This window comes from Parambassis ranga, chromosome 4 (assembly GCF_900634625.1).
Source record: "Parambassis ranga chromosome 4, fParRan2.1, whole genome shotgun sequence".
Lineage (NCBI taxonomy): Eukaryota > Metazoa > Chordata > Actinopteri > Ambassidae > Parambassis > Parambassis ranga.
In genome coordinates this window covers 1,761,363-1,789,034 of record NC_041025.1, presented here as the reverse complement: position 1 = coordinate 1,789,034, position 27,672 = coordinate 1,761,363, and the positions used below count along the sequence as shown (strand labels likewise).

General features: G+C 42.4%; 3 protein-coding genes across 5 annotated transcripts in view; 2 read left to right on the top strand and 1 right to left on the bottom strand.

Annotated features, from left to right (window-relative positions):
• The first annotated feature begins 255 nt into the window (after nucleotides 1-255).
• Nucleotides 256-6,841, top strand: rad54l (RAD54 like). Of its 3 annotated transcripts, none has more exons than XM_028404045.1 (19): nucleotides 256-288; nucleotides 366-514; nucleotides 626-706; nucleotides 914-1,024; nucleotides 1,432-1,492; nucleotides 1,573-1,708; nucleotides 1,888-1,957; nucleotides 2,105-2,393; nucleotides 2,728-2,852; nucleotides 2,932-3,082; nucleotides 3,173-3,299; nucleotides 3,917-3,991; nucleotides 4,151-4,281; nucleotides 4,453-4,563; nucleotides 5,579-5,702; nucleotides 5,793-5,871; nucleotides 5,958-6,137; nucleotides 6,257-6,420; nucleotides 6,630-6,841. In XM_028404045.1, the coding sequence occupies exons 2-19, from the start codon at nucleotides 512-514 to the stop codon at nucleotides 6,829-6,831; spliced, it is 2,220 nt and encodes a 739-aa protein (XP_028259846.1). In that variant the 5' UTR covers nucleotides 256-288; nucleotides 366-511; the 3' UTR covers nucleotides 6,832-6,841. The 3 variants fall into 3 exon arrangements, with proteins under 3 accessions (XP_028259846.1, XP_028259848.1, XP_028259847.1); XM_028404046.1 differs by having other exon boundaries at nucleotides 273-288; nucleotides 424-514; XM_028404047.1 differs by having other exon boundaries at nucleotides 266-514; nucleotides 631-706.
• Nucleotides 6,842-7,470: 629 nt separating this feature from the next.
• On the top strand, nucleotides 7,471-12,056 carry lrrc41 (leucine rich repeat containing 41). The gene is made up of 9 exons (XM_028404351.1): nucleotides 7,471-7,671; nucleotides 8,417-8,503; nucleotides 8,588-8,646; nucleotides 8,728-9,469; nucleotides 9,635-10,042; nucleotides 10,302-10,400; nucleotides 10,675-10,803; nucleotides 11,119-11,191; nucleotides 11,662-12,056. Exons 1-9 carry the CDS (start codon nucleotides 7,533-7,535, stop codon nucleotides 11,879-11,881), a joined length of 1,956 nt encoding a protein of 651 aa, XP_028260152.1. The 5' UTR covers nucleotides 7,471-7,532; the 3' UTR covers nucleotides 11,882-12,056.
• A 357-nt stretch (nucleotides 12,057-12,413) lies between these two features.
• arhgap39 (Rho GTPase activating protein 39) overlaps nucleotides 12,414-27,672 on the bottom strand; it is a 66,557-nt gene continuing 51,298 nt past the window's right edge. The window contains exons 4-11 of the mRNA XM_028404350.1: nucleotides 21,132-21,296; nucleotides 20,055-20,240; nucleotides 19,758-19,971; nucleotides 18,491-18,564; nucleotides 17,335-17,534; nucleotides 17,143-17,234; nucleotides 16,886-17,055; nucleotides 12,414-16,171 (exon numbers count right to left, since the gene is read on the bottom strand). Coding sequence (XP_028260151.1) covers nucleotides 15,977-16,171; nucleotides 16,886-17,055; nucleotides 17,143-17,234; nucleotides 17,335-17,534; nucleotides 18,491-18,564; nucleotides 19,758-19,971; nucleotides 20,055-20,240; nucleotides 21,132-21,296 — 1,296 coding nt within the window. The 3' untranslated portion in view covers nucleotides 12,414-15,976. The remainder of the gene's footprint in view (nucleotides 16,172-16,885; nucleotides 17,056-17,142; nucleotides 17,235-17,334; nucleotides 17,535-18,490; nucleotides 18,565-19,757; nucleotides 19,972-20,054; nucleotides 20,241-21,131; nucleotides 21,297-27,672) is intronic.

Sequence of the window (27,672 nt, the reverse complement as noted above, 5' to 3'; positions counted from 1 at the left end):
AAAAGAGGCAGATATTAATGAATTGTAGGTATTTGCTCATTTTAGAAGCGTAATGAAATTAAGCAAACCTAAGCCTGCAGACATGTCGTATTTTCTCTTGTTTTTTTGAAAAGTTGAATCGCGTGAAGGCAGAAAACCTACTTACAATTTCGGAATAACGGCGTTAAGAAACGGACTGACTTTCACGGCTTCCGTAATCTGTTCCAAGGGGCGGCCACACTAATTTTACCCTTCTCGCTTGCCGTAGTGTTGTGCGATATTTAGCGCGAATATTTGATAAACATAGTGGTAAGTACTGCCGCATTTAATGCAAATGTACGGTTTAATACAGCCAGTGCCGCTCAGAACTTATGCAATGTGTGTAGCTAGTGTTTTATAAAGCAGCAGTACAGCACACAGACATGAGTACGACTTCTGTTAAAGACGGACAGAGCTATTATGTGGTTCGAGGTAACCAGGAGTAAACACTAGCAACCCCGGGTACCAACAGCCACGTAACTAAACCGGGAAAATGGTAAGCTAGCCTAATTATTGACATGTTTTTGTATTATCATGGTAATACTCATACTATTTAGGTGCTGACGAACAATTTAAGCTAATGCTAATATCCAAACTCTAACCTTAGAGAAGGAGTCTTGCTCCGAGTCAGGTTGCTAAACGGAAGCAAGGAGATTCCTGTGAGGACGATGAGTGGACATGTAGAACTGTAAGTACACCTGCATGACAGCTACAGAGCCATAGGCCATAGCCATATCACCTGCTACTCACAGCGTTAGTTATATAAACCAGGCCCTCCTCTCTTATGCCAGTTATTTGGAAACAAAAAGAGAAAGCAAAAATATGATAATAATCAGATAATCAGTGTTGGTAAACATGTGGTTAGAAGTGAAATGTGCTTAATGCTTTGTTACAGGAAAAAAGAAGAAAAAGTGAAACTGAAGTGAGAGAAAGCCACATCTCTCCCTTCAGGAAGCCCCTCACCCAGCTCAACAACCGGCCTACATGTATGGATGGAGACAAACATGTGAGCAACTCTTAGGTCATATCTTTGCATAATTCTGGTGTGTAAATAGAACAGAATGCCTTTTATTGATCCAGCTTTCATCCAGTTTCAGTGCAAAAAACAAGCAATATAAAAAAGATATTAAGAAAAATATTTACAATATAAACATAGAAGTTAGTGCACAGTCCTGAGAATATAAATATAATAATATAAATAAATTTCATGTATGGAAGAAAAAAATATTGCACATGTTACATGTGAATTATAAATATAGTATGTATTATATTATTATTATTATTAGTATTATTATTATTTAGATATAATTATATATATATATATATATATATATATATATATATATATATATTGTCCATCCTGATATGTAGTAAATGTGATCATTCCTGTAATTTATATGTTTCCTTCTACAGGAGGCGTTTATTCGAAGTATCCTCTCCAAGCCTTTTAAAATCCCTATTCCAAATTACACAGGTAACATTCTTCTTGTCACCATGGATCTTTCACGTGTGGTTAGAAATTCCTTCAGTGCTGTTATGATTAATGTCCTACAGGCTCGATGGGAATCAGAGCACTTGGTCTGAAGCGTGCAGGAGTGAGGAAGGCCCTTCATGATCCCTTTGCAGAAGATGCTTTGGTTCTTTATGAGCCCCCAACTCTGGGCGCTCATGACCTCATCAAAGCTGACAAGTAGGTTCAAAACATTTGGATTTTTCCATTGCTATAATCTTTTATGTGTCATCTTTTTGGTAGCTCACTTCCTGTGTGGGTGCATGGCAAATGATTTATGACCAGATGCACTTGCAGACACAACCTGTTTTGCAACTGTAAGCAGAATGTGTGACAAAGGTGTGCTTTATTTTGTCCAGAGAAAAACTACCTGTCCATGTTGTAGTGGATCCAGTACTGGGAAAAATTCTCAGACCTCATCAGAGAGAGGTAACACAGATATTTCTGTCCCTGCCCTGCACTTAATAAGTTGAAATCCAAAAATACCACATTTTCTTTTTTGTTAATTTATCGTTTTTTTTGTTGTTGTTTTTTTTAAATTTATATTTTAAATGGTTGCTGTTTTTTATCTTAAAGGGGGTGAAGTTCCTTTGGGACTGTGTGACGGGCCGACGCATCCCAGGCTCATACGGTTGCATCATGGCAGATGAGATGGGCCTGGGGAAGACTTTACAGTGTATCACCCTCATGTGGACTCTGCTACGCCAAAGCCCTGATGCTAAGCCAGAGATAGACAAGGCCATTGTGGTGTCACCATCCAGTCTGGTTCGTAACTGGTATAATGAAGTAGGAAAGTGGCTTGGAGGACGCATTACACCAGTGGCCATCGACGGAGGTTCAAAGGATGAAATCGATAGGAAGCTAGGTAGCTAACCCTCCCCTTCTGTCTCTGCAGAACACACTGTCATGCACATGTGTTGCTTGACAGGATATTTGACTTAATTGTTGCAAATTGGAAACTGACAATAGAAAAAAATCTCAACGCTCCACAATTTAAATGCCACAGAAAAAATGGATTCTGATCTACATGTATAATACCTGCCCTAATAGTGCCCTTGCTTGCCTTTTGTGTCTCTGAAAAGCTGCCATACCTGTTGACACATGTGGTTCCAAAGTTTTGGAACCACATGTGAAAAAGCAGGTTAATGGATGATGGATGGAAATCAAAATATTTACGTACTTTGTTTTGTGTTTATTAGTGAATTTCACCTCTCAGCACGGTTTGAGAGTACCGACGCCGATCCTGATCATTTCATATGAGACGTTTCGCCTGCATGCTGAAGTTCTGCACAAGGGTAAAGTTGGACTTGTCATCTGTGATGAGGTATTTCACTCAACCTCAACCTGAAAAATCAAGGACTGTTCAAGTAATGATGTAAAATTAATAGTTGTTTTTGCTTTAGGGCCATCGACTGAAGAACTCCGACAACCAGACATACCAGGCTTTAAATGCCATGAGTGCCCGGAGGAGAGTGCTAATATCAGGCACTCCCATTCAAAATGACCTGCTGGAGTATTTCAGCCTGGTTCACTTTGTTAATGCTGGAATCCTTGGTAAGCACACACGCACATGCCACACATATACAACCTAGCTGTAACTCATTGGCCTCATTTCTGATTTTCTTTTTCCTACCTTGATGGCAGGCACAGCCCAGGAGTTTAAAAAGAGATTTGAACTTCCCATCCTCAAGGGCCGGGACGCAGATGCCAATGATAAAGACAGAGGGACTGGAGAAGAAAAACTCAAAGAGCTGATCAGCATTGTCAACAGGTGAAGTCATACAACACATACTCTTTGTTTTATTCTGTTTTACTTTTAAAATACTATTTTATGTTTTTATAATTTGTTATCATCATCAGCTGGTTGCAACTGCAACATACTGTAAAAAAATAATACAGGTGCAAATATGAGACAGGTCTTAAAATGCAATCTATGAAAAATAGAGGTGTATTTAGAGTGGTGCTCTAAAGGCTGGGCAGCAGTGTTGTTTCTCTTGTAGCCATGATTTAACACCTAAGATATTAGAACTTATGATGAGTTGTTCGAATTGTGTTGCATTTTCACTTCCTTACACCAGTTCCAAATTAAGCTTTGTGCACAGTGATGTGAAGTTCTTGTTTACTGATCACTTGTCACAACTGTAATAGTGCATTGCTGTTCATTCATTAAGTAGTAAAAGGGCATGACCATGCAGTGTTCTAAAAATAATAAAAATAACGCGTGATGTCTCTCCCAACAACAACAACAAACAACACACAGATATAGCCATTGAAATACCATTACATTCTTGAGTACATCTGTTGCATAGCATATGTTTCTTCAGACATTTAAAATGTGCTGTATGTTTAATATCCCCCTGTTATACTGACCATGTTCTGCTTCAACAGGTGTTTAATAAGAAGAACATCTGATATCTTGTCCAAGTATCTTCCTGTGAAAATTGAGCAGGTTGTGTGTTGCAGGTAGGTTGGGTCACGTGGTGTTCATCATATTCTCCCATAATGAAACATGCAAAGAAGTATTTAAATTAAGTCTGGGCATATAATGCCAAAGATGCACATTTTTAAAACGATATCTGAAATAGCTTTGGCATGACCTGGCTATGATTTGTTCCTCTGCAGGCTGACTCCTCTGCAGACAGAGCTCTACAAGCGCTTCCTGAAGCAGGCCAAACCCATTGAGACTCTACAGGAGGGCAAAATAAGTGTCTCCTCCCTGTCCTCCATCACTTCACTTAAGAAACTGTGTAATCGTAAGTGCAGAATGACTGTCCTTTCCCACTTGTTAGCACAGTTTACTGAAGTATTTGTTACTTCCAATCCAATGCTGAGGATGTTTTTATAGGATCAGACCTATGATTGCTCTCGTTTTTTTTAATGATCTCCTGCATGGTATAAATACTGTCCACTGTCCTTTGTCCCAGATCCAGCTCTCATCTATGAGAAGTGTGTGGAGGGAGAGGAGGGCTTTGAAGGGGCACTGGAACTGTTCCCTCCTGGCTACAGCACTAAAGCTGTGGAACCTCAGCTTTCTGGTAAGAACATGTACAATACATGTCAGTGCACTCTATATGATATTAAAAAATGACTAATCACAGTGACAGTACTCTACACTGTTCATTCTGTCAGAATGATTTAAAGGTGTTTATTCCATTGTGTGTGTAAATACCCATACGCAGAGCTGAACTGGGACAAATCATCTTTTAGTGTCACTCAGAGCTTTTGAGCTCTTACAGTGTGCTGATTTAGAGGCACTTTCTCTTATAGCTATCCTGGCTCTGACAGACAAAGGAATTTACGTGCTTGAATTTACTGGCATTTCATCTCTTGCCATTTGCAGGTGAGAGTGCTGTCTTTATATATGCCATTACTCTCATTTTACACATCAGCAGTCAGCCTTTTTCTTTAGTATTGTTGGGGACCCTGAGTTACAATGTGTGCCTGTATAGCATTATTGTCTAATAAAAAGGTGCTGCAGTAGTTACCACTGTAGCCTCGCAGCAAGGAGGTCACTGGTTTAAACCTGCTGGCCAGCAGGATGGAGCAGGTGGTGCATGGCCCCCCTCTGCCTGCAAGGGTTTTCTCTGGCTTCTTCCCACATGTCCATGCAAGGTTAATTGGAAACTCTAAATGGTCTATGTGTGTGACTACCAGTGTGGTTGTTTGTCTCTCTGGCCCTGCAGTAGACTGGAAACTGTACCCAGCCTCTTACCACTGACAGCAGGGAGATACCGCAGCCCTTCCACAACCCTGTGTAGAATAAAGTGGGTTAAGAAAATGTCAGTCTACTGCTGAAAGTTAACATGCTCAGCAGAGCAAGCTTCTCCCCTATATTCTTCGCTACACTACGGTATCCACAAACTGGACTTACTCAGGTGTATGAATGACTATAAATCAAGCTTGTCACAAATGAATCTTCATGCTTCCCCAAGACTACAAACCACCAGCCCCATGGACACACAAGCTTATCATAACATTCTCAGTGTTTACATAAACTAAATTGCAATAAATTCAATACATACAACTGAATTATTGTGTCCTTTGTTGCAGGAAAGATGCTGGTTCTGGACTACATTCTGGCAATGACAAGGACTACAACTAGTGACAAGGTGGTGCTTGTCTCCAACTACACTCAGACCCTGGACCTCTTTGAAAAGCTCTGCAGATCTAGAAGGTGCGGTGTGGGAAACTATAGTCTGTCCAAATGTGTTATTTCTATATATAAAGTCAAAGTCAGCAGCATTCTTTCTCTTGTTTTTGTCAGGTACCTGTATGTTCGACTGGATGGAACAATGTCCATCAAAAAAAGGGCCAAGATTGTGGAAAGATTCAATGATCCATCTGTGAGTTAGTTACAAACTCAACTTTTTTACACACTACTGAAAGCTTTGGCAAACATGTGAGCAGCTCTGAATCCGTCTGTGTTCAGAACCCAGAGTTCATCTTCATGCTGAGCAGCAAGGCTGGCGGATGTGGCCTCAATCTGATCGGGGCTAATCGCTTGGTGATGTTTGATCCTGACTGGAACCCGGCCAATGACGAGCAAGCGATGGCTCGCGTATGGAGAGACGGCCAGAAGAAGACCTGCTACATCTACAGACTGCTCTCTGTCAGTTCACAGACGTCATCTCTGCTGTTTAATTTTGTTTTTTTTATAGAAGTGTGTTTCTGGCTAACAAAACAGCTGGTCTGGAGAGGTCTCAAATTCGACTGTTTATTTGCTGACAGGCCGGGACGATTGAGGAGAAAATCCTACAGAGGCAGGCCCATAAAAAAGCCCTGAGCAGCTGTGTGGTGGATGAGGAACAGGATGTGGAGCGACATTTCTCTCTGGGAGAACTCCGAGAACTCTTTACTCTTAATGTGGAGACCACTAGTGACACACATGACAGGTAAGACACTGACTTTTCTTACAATCCATTTATGCTGCTGACTCTGCTGAGTCAGTGCTTACACAGGAATATTTTTAAACACATTTCTGAGTTGCTGATAGCATAGCTGCACATACACCTGAAGCTGCTGCTGAAGCAGATTTTATCATACTAGGTGTGTTAGTATTGCAAGTCATGTATTGATTCTTTCTCCGTCTTGTGGCGGGTAGGTTTCGCTGTCGTCGCTGTGTGAATGGCAGAGAGGTTCGGCCTCCTGCTGATGACGCCGACTGCACCAGTGACCTCTCTCAGTGGAACCACTGCTTTGACAAGAAGGGTCTGAGGGACCAGGTGCTGAAAGCCTCATGGGATGCTGCCGTCTCCTTTGTCTTCCACCAGCGCTCTCATGAAGACCAGAGGGGCATAGTATAGCAGGAGTAACACAGGCTTAGTGCTGTAAATACTTATATTTATTTGTATTTGACTTTCTTTCTGTTATTTTTATATTAAAACAGGAGAAAATAAAGGAGAACGATGTTTATATCATGCATTCATAATCTAACTGCACCTACACCATATATTAAAACTAGTGCTGGATTTACCACTACACTACATGTACTGTGGTCCAGGGGCAGCTGGTTGCAGAGCCTCACCCCTCAGTCATGTGAAAATAATGTTATAGACATTTAACCCATCTGAAGGGCTGGTTCACATGTTTTAATAGTATAATGCACATAAATCATCAGTCCTGTTCCTTACTTGGGTGTACCATAGTAGCAACAGGAACTTACACCCTGCTCAGTACACTAGCAGAGATGTAAGCCAGAACAAATTACCTCAACAGCTCTGTCCTAATGTTCTAATGTTCTTAATCTGATCCCCAAACATTTGCTTAACATGATTTTAAAAGTAAATCAAACTATAATGTCATATACTTTCACTTTAAATGAAACAAAACACGTGGACCCCAGTTTGGAAGTGTTTTTCTTCAAACCCGCCAGTCCAGTGGGTGGCGATAAGCTACTGTATTAAACGCTAAAAAACACAAAAGAAGAAGAAAAACAAGGAAAAACCACCGAAGAAGACAACTAGCCTGATTGCACGTTAAGTTCAGTTGGTCTGATGCTAACAGAATGGATATTCGTGAATTTAACTTCTCAGTTAAGCGCTATAGAAGTACAACAACCGACTCCAAAGACAGGAGTCTAAAAGAAATCTGTTTACAAGCTGCCAGGAAGCATTTTACCGCGCTGGGCATTAAGGCTATACTCGGTAAGTACGTGTTTGTTTTGATTCTGTAATGCTGATGGCCGCACAACTGTATACTTGTCGGACACACACTCAGGTTACAAGGTATAAGGTTGAGGGTAAACACGCCTTTCTTTTGTCTTGTATTAACTTGCGTGTTTTATAATGTTTCCCTCCTGTTATTACTGTATTGGGAGTTACGGAAGGAGGGTGCAACTGATTCCACAATAAAAGACTTTACCACACTCACTCATGTTAGTTTGTCAGTGCAGTAATGAATTAATGAAAAGAACAAGAAACAGACGTATAATTAATAATGCTTTCTGCTATATAGCCATGTTATACCTGGGGGTCAAAAGTCTTTTACTTTGGAATTCATAATCAAACCCTAACCCCCTATAGAGTGAGTGACAGAGTAAATGTATATAGTCTAAACGGGGTTTCTTGTTATTTCAACATTATATTAATTTAAATTCATCTGGGTTTTTGTTTTGAAATCTCTACCACAGTGATCAAACACTGTTCTATAATGTTAAATGTGTTTCTCTTTATTATGTGACAGATTGACACAGTGAATCCATGGATGTGACATATTCATTGGAAGTTTCATTTTTACATAATACCTTATATACACCTTAAAACAACATAGAGGCTAGCTCTGCTGTGTGTTGGCCTGGCCTGCCCCCCTGTATTTTATTAGTAGTAGAACTGTTGTATTAAAGGTTTTGTTGTCGTCTGTTAAAATGTCCCAATCTCTGTCATACTGTAGATCTCCCAGTGGCTCTCATTAAAGATGTACTTCCTCATCTGACTGTATGTCAGCTGGATCAGCTCCAGCCAGCTCTAAACCAGAGAGGTATGCACATCTTTCCTTCATATGGGACACACCTTTGTTTGATTGAAAGTTCCTCTTATAATGTCATGTGTTTTGTTCTTTCAGAAATATCCACTTACTCAGGATGGGTTGGGATCATACGAGACATTTGGGGCCCTAACCATGTAGATGGCATATTCTTGTTTTAGTTTCATTAGTATAATCACATAGATCCCTGCTCTGATATGTATTCTGTTATATTACAGGTAATCGACGTCCACACTGAGGAAGAGGCCAAACATGAAGTTATGAAATGTCTTTTTCCACTGGTTTTCTATGGCTTCAGGAATAACTATACCACCAGAAACAGCACCAATTTAAACACTCCCTCCTTCCTGTGGGCTGCAGCTAAATGCATCCACCATTTTTTAATCAGCACCAACCTGCCAAAACCCCTCCAAAGTTTAACCGCTGAGAATTGGCCTCTTCTGAACCTCTTTGAGGAGCGTATCAGGAGTGTTACTCTTTCACATTCCCTTGATCTGTCACAGAGGAAGACGCAGCTCGGGCTGTATGTATTCCATCGCCTCTTTGACCACGGAAAGGCCAGAAAACTTACCATACATATGCAGTGTCCCATGATACTGGCCTGGCTCCTACATGGAAGGGGGTCTCAGTATGTAGACCCGAAGCTGAAGGATCTACTGGACAAGGGAAAGGCAGCCTGTACTTTACAAGCCGATGATCAGGATGATCAGGCCACACCATGTAAACGCTCAAAGCTGGACTTTAAGGAGGAGGAAGAATCTGGGAAAGAAGACATCAATGTGGACCCGCAGTGTCTGTGCCGGGCTTTCACTCCATTCGAGGGTCCTTCAGCAGGGGCTTGTCCATGGGGCCAAATCCATTGTTTGGAGATCAGGGAGTGTGGGCCAGGGTCATTCAGACTCCTCAGTTCCGTTCTGCCGACATTCTTCTGCCTTCACTCTCTAACGCTTCACAGCATTAGTAAGTATGATGCGTCCATGTTTCATGGTCACCGGGCAAATATTTAATTATACTTAATATGTCTGAAGACTTGAGATCAGTTGATGTATGTATGAGGACGTGATGGAAACTGGATTGGGGCTCTGTTGTGCTGTGCAGGAATGATTCATTTCTGTGTCTGTGCAGTGACCCTCCGGGACCCAGAAGTGATGGACCTGGCTGGCGCCCTGAAGCAGCTGTCGGACAGCTCCCGCAGCTCCCTCGCCGATCTGAAGATCAGTATCCTGCCGAACATCATGTCCATGGAGTTCCTGTTGGATTCATGCCCAAGTGTGACATCCCTGCAAGTAGAGATCCAGGAGTTGATGTGGGGGGTGCGCCCCTTACCGCCGTACTCCAGAGCTGCTGAGCCAGACTTTCTACCAGTACAGCTGGCCCTGGAAAAGCTGACGGTCAAAGTCACTGAGCTCCAGACAGACGTGCTCATCGTGACATCTGTGCTGAGACGCTCTCCACGTCTCACTTCATTTCATGTAGCTGGGATGAGATTACACACAAGCTCCTCTCAGAGCCACCTCCTCACCACTCTCTCAGGTAATGTGTTACATCAGTGTTAGAGGGTATCCTCAGTTTAAGTGGTCCGTCAACAGCTCTCCACCTGTTGAGATGTGTTTCTGATCAAGCTTTCATCCACTCAGTGGGTGGAACTGCAGTGACGTCACGTACATACACTCTTTTCTCCGTTTGACAGTTACTTTTCTGTGTAATGGCTGCACTGTTGAGCACAGACTTGCCTGACTCACCTGTCTGTCTAACTCTGCAGTGGCATCAGTACTAACATGTTACCTTTCAGAGTCAAATCCCTGCTTGAGGAGTCTCTTCTTGGAGGACACGAAGCTGTCGGATTGTTTTCCTGACATCCTGAAATTGCTGAGGCACAGCAGATTAGAAGGTAATCTATGGTTCTGTGGTTTTCCTATATGCATCTACAAGCATGATTATCCCTTTATTATAGCTTTTAGCTGCATTAACATTTTCTGGCACTCGTCTATACCAGAGTAGACAGATGTGAGTCCATCTGACAGTCAAAGCTTCCGTTCTACAAGAATGTGGACTGTTTCTTCCCACATTGATATACTGTTTACTACCTTTATGTACTGGATAAACATGTTTATTTGGGGAAAATGTTTAATAATTTGCTCTCTCTCTCTCTCTCTCTGTGTCAGAGTTGCGGTTTCATGACTGCCGTCTTCTTGAGAAATGTTTGGACAAAGAGGAGAATCTGCAGCTGCTGGTGGCTGCTGTGAAGACAGTGCCTTCTCTGCACACGCTCGGCCTGGCTCAGAATAGGATAGGTATGCACAATCAGCACGTTTTTCCTCTAACAGCAGCCACACAGGAGCCAAGCAACATTAATGCACCACTCTCTTTTTTAAGTTTTTGTATTGAAGTCATTCAATAGGACAGGGATGCATGCAGCTAATGACAGGAAAGGTGATTTTTCTTTTGTCACCATGAATGCATGGTGTCTGATTTGGTACCTGTTTGCCATGCCAGCTTTAAAAGAGTCCAGGCCTTGTCGCATGTTTCTCTATAAATTTAAATCGTGGGGTCCTTATCAGTGTCAGCAGTGAACAGTTTGCATCTTAACTCTCTTCCTCTGTCCACAGCCAGGAGTGTGTGCGTGCTGGCAGACCTGTTTACAGGATCTTCTACAAGCTCGGTGAAATGCCTCGACATCCGGTGAGAGCTCAACTCCGCCCACTTCTGTTCAAGCTAGGATCCAATCACAAGCCTCAGCAAGTTTCCAATTATCATTTAACTACAGATAAATCAGATTCAAACAAATGATTCATTTGTTAAAATTTGTAAGTCGCTTTGTAATTTGACTAAACAAAAATGAATCGCATGTAAAATGTAAGCACAGCCTAACATCCATAACTTCAGTGTCCACCTGATGTAGGGCGGGGTGTCCTTTTACATACGCTTTGCATGTGGTGTCATCATGCAAAGATGTGAAGAAGAGACAAACAAAGGCTTGCTCCATAATCTAAATCACCGTGAGGAAAATGAGTGTTTAAGATTTCAATCAATGATACTACAACCACTGTGCTTCACATGTGTGTTCAGCTGGGCCCGTTTTTTAAGGCAAATTTCGAGGTGTTTTTTAACGTTTGTATTATTTTTCTGCCTCTGCCTGTTTTCTTGAACAGCTCCAACTTCATTCAGCCCGCTGAGCTGCTGGAGTTCGCTACCAGAATAAAGACACATCCCCCAAAACACAGACTGACCCTCGACCTCAGGAGAAACCCAGGGGACCGAGACCCAGACACATGGTGCGCTGCACTGGACATGCTGCGCCCGTTCACTGTTCTACTGGTGGAAGGATGGAAATCCACAGACACAATGGTCGACCACCTGAGCAACATGTGAATGCAGCCGAGGACCAGACACACCTCCAAGTAACTGTACAACATTTAACATTACTGACTGTTTTCACTGTTGACATAAAAACAAGAAGGTTTGACCTTCTGACAGGCACAGGAAAATAAGAGCATCCAGTGTTTGTTTGACATTTGAATAATTTATTAAACCAACGTCTGTTACACTTTCGGAGTCTTCTCTCAGACAGAGTGTGAGTGACAGTGGACATACATACAACTGAAAAAACTGGAAGATTGACGTGAAGGTGAAGAGCAGTTTGACCGCAGCTGTCCCTCACCTTCCCTTTATCACCACTTTCTTACATTAGACGAACAGCATCGACACCGACTACCAATTCATCATTAGTAGGAACCAAGTAGAAAAAACAATCAGAAAAATGGATTAAAAACAGCTTTCCTTTTTTTCTTAGTGGATTTTTAAAGCTAAATACTGAAACACATCTTTACTGTAAATTCAGCTTGTTTTTCATGTTTTAGTAAATTCAAGTTGAAGATAGTGAAGACCCTATTTCTGCATGCTAATTTGTTGATTTGCTGGGTCTATCTACAACCATCTCTTACATAAAACAGACAATCTCACAAACACACTGCACACACACACACACACACTGCCACAGCTTTTCAGCCTGGCCCTCTCAGAGGCATCTCATTTACTGTTTCACATGAAATAAAGTCATTTTAGATATTCATACTGTATAAAGAAGTCAGAGGAGGAACACGTTTGTTCTGATGGGACGTTTTATATCTCTTGACACCCTGGTTGGTCAATTTGACACTAAATCTAGGGCAGAGATCTGGCCTGTGGCACGGTCCCCTTACTGGCTGTCGGACACCTCTGTGCTGGACTTTAAAAAGATGGTTGTCATTAAAACTCAACACGATAAGCAGCATGTGTTATCAGTAGCTCCAACACCACAGGTCCTTGGCCTGGATACTGACGTTGCTACAGCGGCTATATAACCAGACACTGTAGCCTACCACAAGAAGGGGTCAGGTGGACCAAGGTGCCAGCAGCCAAGGTATACCCACAACACAAATAGGTTTGGACCCAATGTTTCACTGTGGTAGGATGGCTACTTTTCTAGTCTAGCTGCCACTTTTTAGAATGTAGTTCCATAGGAAAGAACTGATAGACCATACTGCAGGGCACAGGACAAATGTTTGATTTTAGGTGAGCTGTGCCTTTAAATAATCTTAATATATCACACAATGTAACGTAGTGCATCTCTATATAATGGCAGGCATTACTGTCCAGATCCAGATATGGTAATGACAGCATGGACTGAAACACAGGGATGCACAACACTTAAATTTTCACACATCCCTGATATCATTTCGACCCACTGTCAGTACACGTACGTGTGCATACATCTATATATTTATTTGTATATATTATTTTCCCATGTTATTGAAAAGAATGTTAAACCTTTCCTGTGGTGGATTAAATATATTAAGGTCGTAAGCTAGTCACAGTACATCCCCACTTGAACACTTCTGTCTACTTTAGAGTTTAGTTTTGATACTGCATAAATCAGCTATGATAGGTCACAGCTAGATCAGGTGACCAGTAGGATGCTAACATGATGTGATTCTTGCTTTTATGAGCAAATCCTAATATGACTACAACGAGTGCTTGAGTCCACCGAGGCGTCTCTTAGCCCAGAATGTGTGACAGACAGTAATGCAGCTACTGCATATTGATATACCAGCAACATTTTCCCCTCACATCTGACTCCTGTATGGAGTATGAATCGGATCTGTAACAGGCTTCAAAAAGACTTTGTGGTACTTTAATGGATTTAAAATGGGTCGTTTTAGAAGATGACTTCATCGGTGTGAGGAAAATTTACACTTCACCAAGACTTAAAAAAAAACACTCCTCCCACCCTTTTTCCTTTCACATCCATTTCCTTTCTATATATACTTATTTTTACAGTCTGTACAGTGTCAATGTACATGTATGTGGAGGGTGAATGTCTGAGTGCATATCACACACACACACACACACATGGACGTTCGTCCCAGCCTCTTGGCAGAGAAGCTCCGTTCGCTGTGAGCCTGAGGGCCGCCCAGACCTTTAAAAGGCGGACCTCAGTGTTTTCCAGGAAGTGTGTGCACTTCACAATCAGCCTTTCAGCCGTGTCACAGGAGGATGAGTCAGCCTGGTACAGCGAGGTTCACACAGTCGTATGTGCCCTGGCATATTGAAAAACTACACACTCCTCTCATCCAGTCATACACGCACTCGTGCAATAACAAAAACACACACTGGAGCCTACAATACAACATCTCGAGAAGGCATTAAGGACGATTCCTCAAATAAATATAAATAAATTAAATCATATAAAAAGAATGGGTTAAAAAACATAGAAATTCTGTTAAATATAGCAAAAAATCTCAAATGAATGCAATAAACAACAGTGCTTGCTCATAGACAAAGATGGCGTGGCTGCAAGAGGACGGTACATTTTGTAAACGATGACGGACAGGAAGACGGACGAGCACGCAGACAGCTAGACACATTCACAAATCATTAGTGAGCAGAAAGGCCTGTTGGGGCTCTGTGGTGGAGATGTTGGCGGTGCACTGTAGCTCTGTGGGATGAGTTGGGTGGGAGGATGGCACTGGGGTGGGATGTCTGGAATGGTTGTCCCAATTCCCTTCCAGGAAGTAAATGTGCATGTGTAGGACCTTATTGGCAGTGCTGCTGTCATCTGATTCTTATGGGTTCAGGAGGGCCAGGACAGCACCACATACTGAAGGATGGACCAGGTTTCACTTCCTTTGTTAGCACCAGGCATTTTGTTTTTAGTTTGTCGACAGAATCACTCAGAATCAGAGATCTTGTCCACTTCCCCTGTGGGAATCAATAGATTTAGGACCCACTCTTGTCCCTTAAAGGGGTGTGGCAGTGGAAAAAGCCCATGTGATGCAGAAAATCGCTGCTCTTTTCTAATTGATTCTGGTGATTTATAGGATTTAGGACTCATCTTTCTGAACAAAATGGAATAAATCCTGTTAGCTATTATATAGAACTTATGTGATGATTTGGTTAGCCTACAGAAATGTATCATCCCTGCAGCACTGGTCCTTCAACTGCGAGATACTCTGTCATATAACAATATAGCAGGTTCAGAATGTGTTCACTTGAATGTACAGAATTAAAGATTCTAACCTTAAACGGACAGTAGTCCAGTATGAGCACTACAATCAGAGAGTGCCATTTAGTTTCATTACATTACAGGTATGGTAGAGAACTCCAAAACGAGCTGGCACAGCACATCTGATTGATATTTTGGGTGAACTGTCCCTTTAAGGAGCAGAGCTAGGAGTTGCTGTCCACGTTCTGCTCACCTAACACCTAAGCAGCCGACAGAGCTGTCGCCTTAGAGCATTACCAGCTAGTTTAAAGTGTTAGCTTGCTGCTAACAGGGTGAGACCATGTTTTATCTGGTGAAGTTGGTTGGAGCTCTGTCAGGTCACGGCAGTTGAACAGATTTGCACCCAGCCTGGGATCAGTCTGACATTAAAAACACTAATGGAACGGTGCAGGCTTTATCTTGTGTGGGGATGCTTTGCTTAGCCTGTGAGTATGTGTGAGACTCTTCTACATACTGTATGCTCCATCATCTCAGTGTTGCCTTGCGTTAGATGGTACTGTACACTGCAGAAGGTGGAAGGTGTGTGTGGCAGTGCATACGTGTGTGTTTAAGCAGGGGAGATAATTCCATACATGGATTTAAAATGAACCTTTGAGGTCTGGAGTGTGCCTCTGAAATGAATGCATGAATCCAATGAAATCCCTGCTAATTCCTTCATATGTGTATACTGTATATTCATGTATGTGAAGGCACACACTGTACTGTCTAATATTAGCTGAAGGATTACAGCAAAAGAACAGCAGAGTGGCAACTCAAATGAAGGCAGTTTCTGTTAGTAAACATGTTGAGTATCAGCCAGCAGCAGTAATGTGATGTGTGTGTGATGTTCCGGTGCTGGCATGGAGGAGGTAAAAGCGAGCGCGGCGGGGCGGGGGTGGGGGCTGTGTATGTGCGGTGGGTAGTAGACGAGGGGTGGGGAGGGGCTATAGGATTCCATCCATGAAGCTGGTGTCTAGCCTCTGGATGAGCACCCGGATGAAGGACATCTCCTTCCTGGTGTTCTCAAAGATCACCCGGGGGTCATCGGACTGGCAGCGCAGACAGTTGGGAGCCATGACCATGGCCAGGTTGTTTACATCCATCTTGGTGATGGCCACGTTGGCAGGCTGGGCAAAAATCTAAACAGGCAACAAAGAGCATTTTGTTTAACGCCTTCAGGAAAAAAAGAAGCACACACAGATAGATAGTATCTATGGATACTAGTTATTAGAATACACAGATGTCAAAGTCAAGGCCCCTGGGTCACATCCGGCCCACTGCCCCTCTATTAGTCCCACACCTGATGTCCAAAACAAAAATTTATAAATGTAGGATTTCTCTTTTTCATACAGACTTATACTACCTACAACATGCCACTAAAGACAAAAAGAGCCAAACGGCTCCAGAGGGGGCCAGTGTCTCCGTCAAAGATAATCCTGATGCTGCAGCTGAAGCAGGTTTTGTGGTTTTGTGTGGAGTGATACAGGACAGTGGGAGCATGTCTGCACCAGTATCCAGGGACCCCATTGTTCCTACAATAATAACAGTGATCCATGAGTGACTTCATTGAGTCCACAATGTTCTATTGACCTTGTATTGGAGTGATCACAGTGAAGCCAACCTTTGACCTTCTAGATATAAGATGTCATCACCTTTAAATCACATTTTATTTTCTAAAAGCATTAATGGCGAGGTTTGTCATAATAAGAAATCAAGGCCTCCATAAATACATTCACATGAGCGGGTTGATCAGACGGAAGCAGGGCCTCCAGTCACAGCTGTCCCTGTCATAGAAGCATGGTCTCCTCGCCCTTCATCAGCCCAAATGCTTAATTGGCCGGACAGTGTGTTACCTGTAGGAAGCGGATGAGGTAGCAGAGCACCAGTTTGTTGATGTGTGGCAGGCCCAGCACCACGTTGACAGCTGCCTCTGGGTTGTCATAGTGACTGATACACTCCTCATAAAACTCATGAGGGATCAGCGGCTCTTCCAGCTCCCTGTACCAGAGTTTCAGCAGAGAGGCTGTGGACACACAGGAGGACACAGAGTGCAGGGCTGTTTAACAATCACATGATGCAGTCACATATAACTTCTTTTTGTATGTGTTACCTGGGACATGTGGGTCCTCAAGTCCTGTGGGGATTTTCCACTGATCCACCTGAATCTTGAGGGCATTGACTTCATCAATGTCCCCTGGTACCCTGGAGGTCAAAGGTCACAGAGCGGTTACACTCCCTCTGTCCTATGGATTGACACACTCATGTCTTTCCCACTAGCTTCATAACCACATATCTCTCTCACCTGAAGATGCCTTCCGTCTGGTCTCCGTTGAGACCCAGAACCTCTTCAGAGAGGCGAGTCTGTGTCCATGGCAGCTGGCGGTCCGGATACCTCTCCTTCTGGTGCGCCATTACCTCCTCCAGGGAGGAGCCAAACATGGAGGGACTGAAGATGGCGTTCTGGGCGTGCCTGATCTCTTCGACACATGGCTTCTGTAAGCCCTGAACATGTACACACAGAAACGTTAGTATGAAGGGCAGCCTGTAATAACTGTGGGTCAGAACACGGTGGGAGGAGTCAAACATCTTGTGAGAACAGCATTTATCCATTTGGAGCCGCGCGCCTCATTAATGAGCATGTTAACAGCAGTCAAACACTGTGGAGACCTGAGGTGACAAATGATCTCTGTTAATGACCCGCTGAGGGTCTGGCAAGACATGTCACACAGGCTCTGAGCCAAGCTGCCGGCTGCCAACACAACCACACACACACAGTCATGTCTCATATGTAATGTCATTGGCAACGATGGGCGTCCCAACAGATGCTAAAACCTCTCATTGTGAAAACTTTTCTCTGTGGACCACTAAACCCAAACCCCTCTGACTGTGCCACATGACAGAAAGGACTCTGTCTAGACCCTGAATATAAGACAGCCCTATGTTTTTAGTGGTATCACAGCCTTGTATATGAAACAACAAGTCCACCCCAAGGTCCCCATGAAATCATAAATGTGCTCCCCGTTTGAAGATTTCATTTCCTGGAAAGGGATAAAAATGTTGATGACTCAACAACAGGGGCATGTGGTGACAGACGAGAATAATAAACTCATCGGAAGCTCTAAAATGCTAGAAAATATCTAGCTAGGTAAAGATGATTGAAATGAAAAATATGTTTTACATCAACCATAAATCGTCAGAATGTCTCTTGTGTGGGTGGACACCTTTGTCTCTACGCTCATTTTGGGTCCATCTAAACGCTCTTTACTTTAATTCCCCTGTCTCTCCATTCACTGGAGTTTCGCTGTTTCTGTTCAAGCTGCTGGTGCTGAGCAATCAGAGCAGAAACACATTATACACAAACAAACAGCACTCTGCGCGCTGTTTCACGCTGAGCACAATGAGGTCTGGGTCTGAGTCACAGCAGCAACATTAAGGCAGGCGGAGCCAGAGCTGCTTACCTTCTTGGCTCCGGTCAGAGCAGCCTTTGTCAACTTTCTGTGGCAGTATTTAGCATAGCTGCTAATGGCCACTCCTGAAGCAAGGAAAAAGGATGACATATTAACACTGTTAGTGGACACATACAGTACTTTGCAGGTCAACAGTGAAAGGGTGAAATGCTGCACAGGAGCTGTGCTGATCACTCAGAGAGGATTAAGACAGATTACTAGTTAATACAAACTCATTTTCACAAAGCAGCTTTACAAATGTTTATGACTGAATACCATGTGAATGTTTTCCTCCTGACTGAACATGAAGAAAAGCAGCCTGACCAGCATCAGGTTACTTTAGTAAAACATGGTGCGTCCATAAATCCTGCCTGGTAACATGATTCTGTTATCGGCTATAGTTAGTGCAAACATCAGGAACTAAAAACTAAAAACAATTCTTTTTAGTGGTGGTAAACGATGGGAGTTAATTCCCCCTGTCCTCCTGCAGGGGGGAGCAGAGACCCACTGTCACACAGCAAATTGAATAAAGATACTATATTTAATGTCTCTCACTGTGTCTGCTGCTCACGAACAATGGTTCCTTTGCAGCTGACCGGGCCTTCAATATAAAGCTTTCTGTAGCAAGTGATACTCTACGTGGGATTTGGGTTCGCAGGTTATTGATTTTCTCTTTAGACTAAGAGCAGTAACCAGTCTGAAGATATTTCTTGGATTGTATATCTCTCTTATCTTATTTCATCCTGGAGGTCCCCAAAGAGTCTCCCAGTGCAGAGCAATATCATCCATTATAATAACCCAAGCCCATTCATTTCAAACACACAATACCTGAGTCGTTATGTGGAAACATACAAGGACTCATTTTTGATCAAAAAGCATCATTTATGTGGGATGTTAAGAGTAAATGTGGGTGTCATGCGTACTGAGAGATCCTGTGCAAGGCTCCATTTAAGAATCTTATAAAAATGAAAGGTCCAGCTCCTGCTTCAAGGGTCGAACAAATCTAAGACCCAAGCTTACATGGAAAAATAGCAACAAACTAACAAACTAACAAACTAACAAACTTCTGATAGGATTTTCTTTGCTTATGAGTACAAATGGAAATATGTTTGATGTTGTGATGAATTAAAGAAGTTGTTGTGACACCATTAATGATAAAATCTTGGTTTGGTTGGATTGAAATACGCCGGTGCCATTGACAAGAGAGAGAGAGAGAGCGCCATATACTAACTAAATACAATGAGCAGAAGGTGCTGTATTTTATTTTGTGCTCCCTCACCCTTGGTGTCGTTGAGGGGGTCCATGTGTCGGTAGATGTAGCCCTCCAGGTAGTTGTGGAAGCGAGGTGTTGGGGGAAAGAAGGCCAAACAGATGGCCATCAGCTCCCAGCCTCGCTCCAAGCTGTCATAGCGAAAGTTCTCCGTGGTCTGACGACACAGCTGGATGTAGAGCTCATCACGCAGACCCTGGTTACTCCACCCCCTCACCACCACCTGAAGGAGACGGGAGAGGTGAAATCACTACTGAGATGAGGCATAGCTTCTGTGTATGGCTGAATGAGCGGTGATTGACACACCTCCAGAGCCACAGCGAGGGGGTCGGTCTTGGAGCGACGGTCCCCCATGTAGGTCTGGATGAGCTTAAAGATGTCCACCGCCTCCTTCTTTACAGAGCGGTCTGAGGTCACGATCATGGGCTTCTTTATGGGCTCTCTGCTCCAGGCAAGCATGTTAGCAATAGACACCTTTCTCCTAAAGAGACCCTGGGTGGGGAGACAGGTTTGAGTTCCTTCATTCCATTGAATGTTTTGAAATGCCACGACAACGCAATGACAACACCGATGTACGCAGTAAACAGGCTAACCCTGGCCGTTTCTGGTAGTCCTGTCAGAACTGGGCTTTCTTGAGACTTTCTGTGTGTGTGTGTAAATGCATAATTCATAAGCGTGTTTTGGTGCATCCTTCCTGCTGTGTAACCTGGAGTAGAGAATGTTTTTCTGAAGCAAAGAATGAGAATTCAAGGTCAACCAATGAATTTCTTTTAAAACAATTTAACCTGGTGAAAGTGCAGCTAATCACTGGAAACATCAACACTGGCATGTATTTAGGTGGTCAGTAAAAATGGACTTTATCTTTTTCACTTTTCATGATTTTCCATTTGTTTTAAATCTTTTTCTTTCCTCCTTCTCACCGTTTGTTCCTTCATTCCTCCTTTTTCTTTTTAACCCCTTCCCTTCATTCATCCTTTCTATGTTTCCTCCTTCCTTCTCCTTTCATCTCATTGCCTTTCCCTTCCTTTTTCTTTCAAATCAGAGGTGTACACACACTCAATCCCCATAGACCTCTGTGTTAAATGTACACAGCCTCAATTTTTCAGCCACCTGTCCTGAAAAATGGACTCAGGCATTGCTAAGATGGAACAGGCTCCTCCACACTAAGCTTTAAAGCATTTCATCAGAAAAGTATTGGTGAGGTCACACATGTGTTTTTGTCTTTCCTTACACTGACTGATAAATGACAGTGTATGAGGCATGACCTGTGCCATGAAAGATGCTATGACTGTCTTATGACTCGAGAACAATCTATAGGAGGAACACAGAGACCATGTCTGTATAGATGGTACAGAATCATACTGAAACAAGGTGTTTGAGTACCTGCGTGTGTTTGTTGAAGTGCTTGGATGCCCAGTTCTCGATGTCGGTCTCTGAGGAGGGCTTCCTCAGGGTGAATTCTGGGAAAATGCCGCAGCTGGCGCTTGGCATCATATTCCTTGCATTTCGACTGGCTTCAAACTGCGCACAGGCTCCAAGGTCTTCCGACTAATGAGTGAAAAAGCAGAGAGAGACGGACAGACGGAGAGAACGTCATTCATGTCTGAGCTGCTGTGGCTGCTGCTGCTGGAGAACCTTCCGCTTGAGAGCAGAAAGTTTCTTCAGCAGCAGTTTCTTCAGGGAGCTGACTAGGATTAATACTGACGCGTTAATACGTCAATACCCACAAGGTTATTTCAGAGCAACAAAGAGCCCATTTATTTCTCAGTGTTGATTGAAATAACAGTTTAAAGTAGCAGCTGTGGATCAACAAAAGGTGACGCATAAGAGGTGTTCGAAGACAGCCAGGAACATTACCAGGAGCTTTAACAGTGACTGCAAGAGACAGGAGAGGATAACATGAACATTAAATTCAGATATCATTTTGACAATGGAGCCTTCTGTTAAAGCTTGTGTTTGTTGCCTAAGTGATAGCAGTTCTGTCTGACTATTCAATGTTTTCATTATGCAGCTGTTTAAGATTTTATTTTATATTTACCAGCTGAGCAAGAAAAGAATTTTCAGTTTGTAATTTTGTTTATTTACAAGTCAAATTAAAATCCATAGGTTCAGAGGTGCTCTTTCAACAAAGATTACTCAGAACTCAGGATAACCTCCACAAGATGTTTATGAAGATTCACATGGAAAAAAACGATGATGATACATTTCAGTATATGAAGCTATAAAATATGTGAAACATGGTGGTGGTAGTATCATTGTTTTGGTTTGTTTTGCTGCATGTAAAACAGGATGAATTGCCAGCACTGATGGCAAAATGAACTTTGAATTATACCAATGAATTCAACAAGGTCGAACACCTGTCCTCAAGACAAAGTGGCTCATGCAGCAAGACAACAACAACCACACAAGTCGTTGTAGAAGAACAACGTTAATGTTCTGAAATGGCCAAAGTCAAACTTCGGACATTATTCCACCTAAAATGTTATAGAAGACATGAAGCACCTGAAGCAAGCAGTACGTAGTGTAGTAGTACATTTCTGAGCAGCACTGTAATGGTATTTTTTAATTGATTTAAAAATAAATAACAGAAGTCCATTCATTTATGATTTATGGCTTTATGATTTGTTATACTGACACAATCTAGCCATGATTGTGTTGGTTCCATAAAGGTGTTGGACTTCAAACAGCAGTGAACACTGAGCCCACACTGCCTAAAAATGTTCCAAAGTGAAAAAAATACCCAGAAACCACTTGGGGGCTCTGAGGGTTAAGTGTTAAATAAGGGCCAAATGTCTTCAGTCCTGATAGTGGTCCCTAATGGTTACATTTTTATCAGCCTTAATTAAAAAAGTTAATAAAGCTCACATTCCTATCCCAACTAGCTTTGGGTGAGAGGCGGGGTACACCCTGGACAGGTCACCAGTCCATTGCAGGGCAACACACAGGGAGACAAGACAACCATTCACACTCACACCTACAGGCAATTTAGAGTAATCAATTAACCTCACAAGCATGTCTTTAGAATGTGGGAGAAAGCCGGAGTACGCAGAGAGAACCCACACAGGCACAGGGAGAAAGAAATCATCTTCAAATTAAAATGGACCATGTGTAGTTAATGTACATTTTCAGTCCAGAAGCAGCTATGGACAGGTCTGTGTGTCATGAGGCAGGCTGTGGGCATCAAGTGAACAGAGAGGCTGCTGATAACAAACAGGCATTCACCATTTTTACTGTGTAGATTCCTGCTTTAGATTTATGTTATGATTCATGTTAATCAGACATTAATGGATGGACCTGTGTTAGCAGACAGCAGCTAACTAGTTAGCTAACTGAGCCAGAGCACCGGCATCATGACTGAGGCTCATTATAGAAACACAGCTGGCAGCGTGACACCAGCTCCATGCAGAGTCTGACCTCACATCAGTCCAGCACTGTGTTCATCACATGGAACAAGGAACTACAGACACTGGAGAAATGTAGTGGAGGAGAAAGTACAGGTAACAGCTGCAGCATGGAGTCAAAGTATAAAGTATGCACTATTATTTTTACTTAAGTAAAGTACTGTAGAAATACATACAAATAACTTAAAACAGTAATAAAGTACAAATACTTTTCACCACTGATTATGCACAACACTTAAAAGATGCATTTCACAATGTTGTTCTGCAATGTTGTGAGCACTTTGAGTCAAAATGTTTTTTAAATATTTGTAATGTTATATTTATAGTCAAGATATGAAAATAAACAAGAGTTTGGTTGCTGGGCAACCAAACTAATAATTCAATAACATATAATCATCAGTGTATCATCAGCATATAATGTTATATGGACAAATGCATATAATGTTAGGTCCGTTACTATAGTAACGGAATGTTGTGTATAACGTTGCTTTGATCTTGTCAGTGCATTATAAACCCTTCAGTCTTCACTGTCAGAGCAGCACTTTACACTCAGAGCTTGCAGAGTTTACATTTATTTATTTACTAATTCTACATTTTCGAAGAGTTTATGGGAGCGTCCTTTGAATTGCATGCAGGTAAGTAACGTAAAGAAGCATGTTTTTACACACTTTCTTCAACTGATCTGCAATGTCTGTAATTTCTACCATTTTTTGTGTTTAAATATTATATTTATGCTGTGACTTTAGGAATTGGATATCTTCATAGTCTACTGCTTTGAATCTAATGAAATTTCTGGCTTCAAAGAGCTGTACTGTGCACCTGTTGTAAATGATATGGTGATATGATGTACACCGACATTGTAAATACTTGATTTAATCTGCACTTAAAGCAACTGATTTCATTGATGAGACAGTCACAGGTGTATGTTTGTAGTTCATGTTACATGGCCTGCATCCATCTTTCCTTCACACCTCCCGTTGTGAGACCATGTGTGGGCCAGAAACGTAATGATAAGGTATCAAAGCTGTAGTTATGCATTACAAAAAATAGAATTTAAGTGCACATTGTTTTCCTCATTGCAGGAAAAAACATGTCAACACGACACATGAGCCACTCCTCAGGCGCCTACAACAATGAGCCAGACAACACCCGTAATAAAAAAAGAAAGGCAGAGGGTGATTTTGAAGATCCTGAACCCAAAAGGAGAAAAAGTTGCGACCCCAACAAGACCACCAAACACAGTCGGGGACGCAGCCCAGAATCAAACCCCAACAACTGTCAGCACTCTGAAAAAAGGAAGGCTGAAAGCCACAAAGAGGAGACCCCGGCAAAAAGAATAAGAAGCAGAAGCCCTGAACAACCTGTCATAGCTGCACAAGAGGTCATTGTTATCAGCAGCAGACTTAGTTCACTTTCCTGCTATATAATTCCAAATGCTGAGGAGCATGAGGAGGTGGAAGAGGACAACAGGGAATCCGACTGTGTTGTCGATAATCAGTCTCCTGAAGAGATTTACCAGCTGTCTTCTGCAGCAAACACACAGCGAGGTAAGTGCGAAACAATAACACAGGGACGTGTTCACACGTCTAAATGAAAGATCTGAAAAACAAAGAAGCATTTCTGTGATGAGCAGTAGTAGAAACATCTCAACAAAACACATCTCTGTGTGTGCTTTCAGATCATTTTGAAAACACCTACACTCGGCTTAGACTAATCGGCAAAGGAGGATTTGGTTCCGTGTTTGCAGGCATCCGTAATGAAGACAACCTAAAGGTAAGTCTTCAAGACACATCGCACACATTGCAATATACACTGATGTACAGTGAGAACAACAAAGCATTTTTTTTGTCTTGAGCAGGTGGCAATCAAGTACATTCCTTTGGAGATGATCAGATTTGAAAGAGTGGTGAGGGAAAAGCTCCTTTCCTGACAACCATTCATCAGCTGTGTGTGTAGGAGCTCATTTTTAAAGTGTGTTTATTTTCTGCAGCACTGCAACGGCAAAACCTACTGCATCGCCTTGGAGGTGGCCTTCATGTTGAAAACAGGAGGTGTACCAGGAGAAGTCAGGAGGTCAGCCACGGTGTCCCTTCTGGACTGGTACTATCTGGATAATAAACTAGTTCTTGTGATGGAACGACCGCCGTTTGCCATGGACTTTTATGACTACCTTCACACTATAAAAGGTGGATACCTGCAGGAACACCAAGCAATGGTATGAAACATACTGTGTATGATTCTGTGTTGATATTTTCTAAGCCATTTGGCTAAATAATAGTGGTAAACAAAACTGAAGAGTGGTGAATCTTACTCTGGAACACCAAGTATGGAATTACCTTTAACTCATCTGGACATGTAACCACCTATGTAGGCCACACTAGCTGTGCCACATAGCTCTAATGTGGAAACAATGCTCATGTTTCCTGTGACACCTAATCAGATGGTGTCTTTGTCTGTGTTTATCTGTGTCTCAGTCGGTCCTGAAGCAGCTGGTGGACGCATCCATCGACATGCATTCAAAAGGGATCTTTCACCGGGACCTCAAGCCTGAAAACCTGCTCATGGACATTGAGCATAATAGAGTGCTCATCATCGATTTCGGCTGTGCAACGTTCTCAAATGAAAACACCTTCAAGACCTTCTGTGGTTTGTTACCCGCCTGCATTTGTGAACTCTAAAGATAAGGGTCTTCGCATGTAAACAAACCTCCACCTGATCTTTGTTCTGTCTTTTATCTCCATCATTTGTCTCTCTTTTCTCTGCTACTACTGCGTGTACCAGGAACATCACAATACGCATCTCCAGAATGGTTTGAAGAGGGATTGTATCAGGCCCATCCCACCACCGTCTGGCAGATAGGAGCCATTTTTTACTCCTTGTTCAAAGAACATCAGATCTTTAGTACCCTGGACTTCACCCTTGACAAGATCAGGATTGATCCTAAACTGTCAACAAGTATGAAACAGTTTTCCATTACAATGATTTTTTTCCTGAAAGGTAGCAAATCTGTTCATTTTTTAGGTAGCTGATTCCTTAAACATCGGGTCTCCTCTTTGTCTCTTATTTTACAGGCTGCAAACATTTGTTAAGCATGTGTCTGGCTAAAAATCCTAAGAAGCGTGCAACCCTGGAGGAACTAAAGACCTACCTCGACAATGCAAACAATGAAAGAAAACATTCTGGACTACCTTAACACAAAATACAAAGATGACATGGACCTCTTGTTTGCCATCCACACTGGACCTCCGCTTTAAAAACCGCTACAATAATGATGACCAGGTTGAAGCAGTTTTATCAGCTATCACCACTGAGCTGCTGGCTATGGCAACAGAGGAAGGCCATTTTCCCCAGGCCCCTCAACCACAGCAGCTCAGGGCACCACAGCAGAAAGTGCAGCAAGGGGCGATGACAGCAGGGAGCCACCCAAAAAGGCTAAAAAATCATTTGGATGTTACTTAAAAAAATAAGACACAAGAGAAGACGAGTCAGTTGCCAATGCCACTGAAAATGAGCTCAAGAGCTACCTGATGATCCCTGAGGTGGACAGTGATGTGAGGTGAATTTCCTCAGGCTGGCAAAACTAGCCAGAAAATATCTCTGCAAAATAAAAAAGAGCTGTTTTTAAATGATGTGTCTATCCATAAATGTCCTGGTAAGCAAGTTTTACAGCAGTTTTTGTAAAAAAAATAAAAAATAAAAAAAAACATTTTAAAGGATATCGCCAGATTATTGTTACCGTAAAATTAAAATAAAATAAATCGAGATACACTTTTTCCCATATCGCCCAACCCTAGTCATGGCTACATTTTTCAGACTGGAGCAAAGGACACAGGGTCACTGAAAGCAAACTATTAGCTGGTGTGAATAATAAATAATGTTCCAAAGTGAAAAAAATACCCAGAAACCACTTGGGGGCTCTGAGGGTTAAGTGTTAAATAAGGGCCAAATGTCTTCAGTCCTGATAGTGGTCCCTAATGGTTACATTTTTATCAGCCTTAATTAAAAAAGTTAATAAAGCTCACATTCCTATCCCAACTAGCTTTGGGTGAGAGGCGGGGTACACCCTGGACAGGTCACCAGTCCATTGCAGGGCAACACACAGGGAGACAAGACAACCATTCACACTCACACCTACAGGCAATTTAGAGTAATCAATTAACCTCACAAGCATGTCTTTAGAATGTGGGAGAAAGCCGGAGTACGCAGAGAGAACCCACACAGGCACAGGGAGAAAGAAATCATCTTCAAATTAAAATGGACCATGTGTAGTTAATGTACATTTTCAGTCCAGAAGCAGCTATGGACAGGTCTGTGTGTCATGAGGCAGGCTGTGGGCATCAAGTGAACAGAGAGGCTGCTGATAACAAACAGGCATTCACCATTTTTACTGTGTAGATTCCTGCTTTAGATTTATGTTATGATTCATGTTAATCAGACATTAATGGATGGACCTGTGTTAGCAGACAGCAGCTAACTAGTTAGCTAACTGAGCCAGAGCACCGGCATCATGACTGAGGCTCATT